This window comes from Labeo rohita, chromosome 16, assembly GCF_022985175.1.
Source record: "Labeo rohita strain BAU-BD-2019 chromosome 16, IGBB_LRoh.1.0, whole genome shotgun sequence".
Classification (NCBI taxonomy): Eukaryota; Metazoa; Chordata; class Actinopteri; order Cypriniformes; family Cyprinidae; genus Labeo; species Labeo rohita.
The window spans coordinates 35987660-35994375 of record NC_066884.1 but is presented as its reverse complement, the minus strand read 5'-3'; the positions used below and the strand labels follow the sequence as shown (position 1 = coordinate 35994375).

At 41.8% G+C, this 6716-nt stretch overlaps 1 protein-coding gene across 1 annotated transcript; it reads right to left on the bottom strand.

The window, feature by feature from the left end:
- Window positions 1-261: 261 nt before the first annotated feature.
- Window positions 262-5453, bottom strand: LOC127179186 (transmembrane protein 158). The gene is made up of 2 exons (XM_051132505.1): window positions 4767-5453; window positions 262-2027 (listed from the first exon to the last, which is right to left on the bottom strand). Exon 2 carries the CDS (start codon window positions 1518-1520, stop codon window positions 858-860), a length of 663 nt encoding a protein of 220 aa, XP_050988462.1. The 5' UTR covers window positions 1521-2027; window positions 4767-5453; the 3' UTR covers window positions 262-857.
- Between the last annotated feature and the right edge of the window lie 1263 nt (window positions 5454-6716).

Sequence of the window (6716 nt, the reverse complement as noted above, 5' to 3'; positions counted from 1 at the left end):
CTGTTTTTTTTTAGTTTTTTGTTACCTTGTATTTTTGTAAGGCTTTTAATCAAAATCATAGTATGACTTCTCAGTAAAATACATAGTTAAAAAAAACCATGGCAATCTTCTATATGAGCCATTGCATGGACTCCAATGTTTGCCACTTTCTGCTGTATTACTTTTTAATGTGGATTTTGTATACTTCACTGAAATACTAAAAGAAAGAGAGAAAGAGTGAATCTGACTCTACTGAGCCCTGCTACAAAACTCCCACGAAGGAATATTTTATGCATTTATTGATACTACAAATAACAATTATAACAGAGCTATAAAGTATAAACCGTATACAAATTTGTTCACTTTTTACAAATGGATTGCCTGTCACTTAGTCAAGCTATAATTGAGTTCTTCACATTAAAGAAATGTCTAATCACGTTTTCTTATTATTTATACAAACAAATACAAACACAAGAAATCAGTCCTCAAACATTCGGAAATCATTGGAATATATCTGCATGTGTTTACCAACCAGCTAGTCTCAAAATGTCTTTACGCACATCGTAAAAGAGATTTTTGTCCGGAGACATACTCCGTGTTTTATTCGAAGGCTATAAACACTAGAAATCGTAAGATAAAAACATTACAAACATTTGAAATGAGATCTGAATATCACATATAATGTTTTTCTCTATTACAATCAATTTATAAAAACAAATGAAATCTAATAAAATATCTCAGTTCGTCAGGAGATGTAGCTAGCAGGTTCAAACACGAGAGTAGTACTGTTTAAGCCACATGTTTGCCACGAAGCATAAATGGTGTTTGGCAGGGGATTCCTATATTATAGATGCTAATTTGAATACTGGGCTATTCTATTACCTCTGCCTTCTCTGCTCCATTCCATTGGGCAGAAATCCCGCGATAATGGGAACTGGCCATATGAGGGCAGCGACGCTCCATATTATGATGACTAAAGTCATGAAACACGCCACCAGAGTGGATTCGATGGGCTTGCGGTTGAGCCTCCAGCTCCGGTCCCCCTTCAGCTCGTCCAGAGCGAAATCCACGCAGCAGAAATGCACCGAGTCGCCCGTCTGCTGCCCCTCTGACCTGCCCCGTCGGAATCTCCTGTACCGGGACAGACCGCACCCGACGCACAGTCTGAACTCCTGCTGGCCGCCCGTGACGCCCAGGTGCTCGATGTAGACCGGCGAGATCGCCCGGTTGAAGGCGGCGGAGAAGAACGCCTTGCCGTGGTTGTTGGTGGTGTACATGAGCACGTCGCACTGGAAGCCGAAGTTGCTGTCCCAGCGCGCCACGAGTTTGGTGGGGAGTCTCTCCACGCTCACGTTGCACTGCGAGGAGGCTTCGGGCTCCTCCACGGATCTCTTCGAGTAGCCCACATCCACCTCCAGGCTGGCCAGGAATCTGCCGGAGGAGTTGATGGGCGGCAGCAGGAGGTCCTCGTCGCTCCAGCCGTGGGAGCAGCGGGCGGGAGCGGTCAGAGCCAGCAGGAGCGCGACGGAGATGCTCAGCATGGCAGAGCGCGCGGTTCCTCCAGGCTCATGGTGGTCTCGTCGCACTCGCTCTTTATTCCGTCGTGGTTGCTGAGCAGCTCGTCGTCTATCTGCTCCATCAGTTACGCGTGTGTCCTGTGCGCTTCCGCGGACGCGCTGCTGCCTCTGCGCGCATGGAGAGCGAAGTGACCGAGCGCACGGTCGCGCGTCACCGCTTCACTTCAGCGTGTGACTTGTCTGTGAAACAGACTTCTGCTCCTTCACCTCACTGCTTCAGCTGTTAGCGTGATGAGATGTCCTCATCGAAAGGGGTAGGAGGCTTCTCAGGCAGAGTCTTCATACGACAGTGCGATAATGTGGGCTCATGAAGATCAGTTCATGTATTTTATACACTGGAGAGACTGGGGCAAGTTGTCACACTTGGAAGTTCCATATGTCGGTCCAAAAACGTAGCAATGGTTTTGCATGTTGGTTTCCAACACCTGATTAGTTTTATCATTTCAACTGTCAACATTCATTTTGTAGTATCTTTTGGATAAGAAAGAAACACAATGTAACTGCAAACTATAAAATGAAGAAAAGAGCAAGTTATCACATCTCGCAAATCTCGGTACACATATTTAGGAGAAATATGTTTGGTTTCCCATATATATGTCAGTCACCATTTTTCCCCGTAAATATATACATATATATAAATATATTTTCACCAGATGTCAAGAACAACCCAAGCAATGCATACATACAAATAAAACAAAACAAATAAATACAGAAATTAAGTTATGTGTAATCAAATGGAATGACACCATACAAAAGTATTGAACTACTGAAATGTAATACTTTGGTCCATTCTTACAGAGTCTTCAAATCTTGAAGTTTTCTGTGGGCCTCTTCTATGAACTCTGGTCTTTAGTTTCTATTGGGTTCAAGTCAGGTGATTGGCTGAGCCATGCTAGCAGCTTTATTTTTTTTTTCTCTGTAACCAATTGAGAGTTTCCATGACTGTGTCTGGGATCATGCCTTCTAATTACTGATAGATTTCAGCTGATATCTTGGCTTTCCATGCCTTTTTGCCCCTCCCTTTCCTCATGTTTTCAACACTTTTTCCCAGTGTCATTCAATTTTATTACTCAGAACTTAATTTATGAACTTACTCGTTTTGTTTTCTTTTGTTTGTATCTACTTGGGTTGTTACCGACATCTGGTGAAAATTTCAAGCCAACAGCACATTTGGAAATATATTTACTGAGAAATATTGTGATGTGTTCAATACTTATTTTACCCGCTGAGTGTGTGCACATTTTTCCATTCGTGATTTGTTTTATAATTGTTTTACTGCTCAATTGTTGCTGAAAAGGCATTTTAAAAGTGAAATTCATTCTAAAATTTTAGCCCACATAAGTTTGAAACACATGTGCCAAGTTCTGGTGATTTTTCATTTCTTATCTTTTCTCTCTCTTTTTTTAATGTTTTCAGCAGATTTGGATTCAGTGACTAAATGTCAACTGCTGTAACCAAATTATGCGTTTTTGCATGTCATGTCTACAGGTGTCATCTGTATCTTATGGTTTAATGTCACGTCATATCAAAATGCCATGTTAGGTTACACCATAGCATCATATTTTTGAATTTGAATCAATTCACTAATTCTTTTTGAAAAAAAAAAGGTGTAAAAAAAATAAAATATTTTAATTTAATATTATTTAATTTGAATGAAACCACTGAAAAATATGCTGAAATTGTTATACTATAAATGTAGAAGATTAAGATTAACCAAGATAAACCTTTGACTGTTTTTGTTTTACTTAATTTTTTTTTTTCACGCATCACCTGCTTTAGGCAGACTCACCCGTGTCCTGAGGGAACATCTAACCAAATATTAATATATTTATGGACCTGTCATATGAGGCATAAAAATGAGCCCTGTGAAGTTCATAAGAAGTGATTAATTTTATAGGACTAGTTCACCCGAAGATGAAAATTTGCTAAAAATGTACTCACCATCAGACCATCCAAGATGTAGATGTTTGTTTCTTCATCAGATTTTGAGAAATTTAGCATTACATCAATTGCTTGTCTCTGCAGTGAATGGGTGCCATCAGAATGAGAGTCAAAACAGCTGATAAAAACATCTCAATAATCCACAAGTAATCCACAACACTCCAGTCCATCAGTCTTGTGACACAAAATGCTGCATGCTTGTAAGAAACAACATTAAAAGATTTTAACTTCAAACCATTGCTTTTTTGCCAAAATACTAATTTTTAATAGTGCTTCCTCTCATAAAAAAGTTGTCTCATCTGAATCGGGAGAGAAATACATACAGATCAAGCACAGCTTACTAGTCATTAATTAATAGACTAGAGTCATGTGGATTATTGTGATGTTTGTATCAGCTGTTTGGACTCTCATTCTGACGGCACCCATTCACTGCAGAGGATCCACTGGTGAGCAAGTGATGCAATAGTACATTTCTCCAAATCTGTCCCAATGAAGAAACAAATTCATTTGCATCTTGGATAGTCTGAGGGTGAGTACATTTCCAGCAAGTTTTCATTCTTGGGTAAACTGCTCATTTTACACAATGAATTTTACAATATCCTTATCAAGAATTCATCAGGTACTAAAGTAAAGAATATCTGAATGATACATTTAAAAGAAAATTACTACATCTTGTCCAAGCAAGATAAATATAATAGCCAATTGCTTTTCTGAGGAATACATGTATGAAACATGTATGAATAGTTTTCTTTAGGGATGTTTAAATGGCTTAATTAGTGCTTGAATACCGCCTCCCGTTTGATGCGAGAGCCAACTGATGTGTCGTACACATTATCTTTCATTTGCACCTGAAAGAGGAACATTTGCCCTGCACTGGATTTTAAAGCAGAATGGATTATTGATCCTCTCACCTTGCCGTTCCCTTTCCTTCATGCACACACTGTCTAAATTCCCAAATACTGGCCCCTGAAATAAAATATGCTTCACACAATGTGGCCGTGAACAGAGGAAAAATGTAAATGACTTTCTTGTTCATTAATTATGCTATAAAAATGTAAATTGCTCCAGTGCCAAAAATGCTAATGGGACCAAGATAAAAGCCTCCTTTGTCAAAGCAGAATGTATGAAAGATTCAGAATATTTCTTTTCTTTTTAAAATCAGGAAAAAGAGAGAGACATATTTGTAGATTCTGGGTTGGCTTCCACTGGCTTTTTGAAGAACCCTCTTTTTTCACTTTTGAAACGCACACACATTTACACCTGACTTACTGTAATTAGGTATTGGCTGCCAGTTGTTTTCCTCTGCCAGTTCAAGTTCCTGTGCAGATTAGGCTCTAGATGTTTCATTGATTCCAGGTCTTGCATTTCCTCATTGCCAATAAAGACAGATTTTTCCACTGTCCTGTCAACAGAAACCAGATGACTTCTGTCACTATGTTTATTACTTAAGACCCCAATGCTCCCGCTCCCACGATAGTTGATTGACATGACCGTCTTACCTTAGACCTGCCCTGACTGAGCTGTGAACAGTTCAACTCTGACCACCATTGTGTCGACTCCGGTGCAGGGGAACACAAGAATGTCTCTGACTGAGCAATTGAGGTGTTCTGTTGTTGGATGTAATAATGATCATAGTAGTCATCATTTACTCCCGACATCTGAGCCGATGAAGACGCAGAGGATTAATGTTACTTTCATTTTAGAAAGAAATGCGCCCGGCCATCTACATAAATGTGTCTATGTTCGCGCGAATCATTCGTGATGCAGCTTCATCTACAGCAGAAGTGAGTATAAGGGTTTTTATGCATCTTTGCAAATCGCCTAAATAATGTGCTAGTTAGCAAGTTTTGCGGCTAAATGTGGCTAAAGTAAACAAACCAGCTTGTCACCCCACAGAAGAGTGAGCAGAGGCAGGGTGAGCAGAGCTCATTAGCATTTAAAGGAACATGCAATAGAATGGCTTGCTCTGAACAGGGCTGATTTTGACAAGGTAAAAAGGGTATTTTTTACACTCCCACTGAGAAATTTTAACCAAAGTATGTTATAGACTTCTCATTAAGACCCTAAAGAATCATATCAGCTTGTGGAAAACAGGCATCCGAATTAGAATTACAGCTTCAATAATTACTCTGAAGCAGCTCTCTGGCATGTTCATGCTTTTTGTCAGACTTTGACAAACTGAACAGAAGAAATGAGACGGTTTCCCAAAAAGTCTCTGTAGGACAGTAATACAGTAGGACAGGAGTTACTAAACTGTGGGCGAGGCCATAATGGAAGGCCAACAGAAAAGGGCAGAAGGGAGCTTAGGTGGGGGACACCAAGCAGGAACATGGGACAGGCAGGGCCATGGTGGAGAAGAAGCCGAGAGAGGCCACGGTAGGAGCAGAGGCAGGAGGAGCCAGAGTAGAGATGAAGGTGGGAGAAGCCAAGGTAAAATCCCCATCATAAGAGACAGGAAGTAGACCCAAGGTGGAGTTGAGAGAGGTGTGGTGACTTGACAGTTGAACATGGGATAGCTGACAGAGACAGAGCTGATAGAGGTAGAGACCCAGGCGAAGCCGAGGAGACAGAGACCCAGGGTGAAACCGAAGGCCTGGAGGGCAATGGCAGAGCCACAGACTCGCGGGACCAACAAGGAGCTGGAAGGAGGAGGGAGCCTGGTGGAGTCCGAGCACTGACTGACTCCGGTGGAGCTAAGGGAGTGTGGAGTCAAGGAAAAGCTGAAGGGTCAGAAGGCCAAGGTGGAGTCCAGGGCTCAGAGGACTGAGGTGGAGCCAAGGGATTGACAACCCAGGATAGAACTGAAGATGGCAAATCTACACAGGAGAGTGGGGTTAGAGGAAGAGCCAAGGAACTGAAGGGAAACACCAGAGATGGGGCTCAGGAACTGCCTGAGTTTGGAAAAGGAGGTGGCAAAGAGAGGTTAGGCAGGAGCATCAACGACAACACAGACTTGGTGCTGGGTGGGACACAGGAGATTCAGGGCTGGGCAGCACCAGCAGGGTCTGGAGACACAGGGAAACATTCTCTGCCAAATAAATATCCACAGAGACTTCAGCAGCGAGAGTGTGGGCATCACTCCACAAGCATGGGTTTGCGATGGGTTAATTTTTTGCATTCACTGGAATGGTGGTGAATGGCACTCCGATTTCATCCTCACTGTTGCAGATTGTGATAAAGGAACCATTGTAGAGAAGTACCCACTCCTCGTACTCCAGG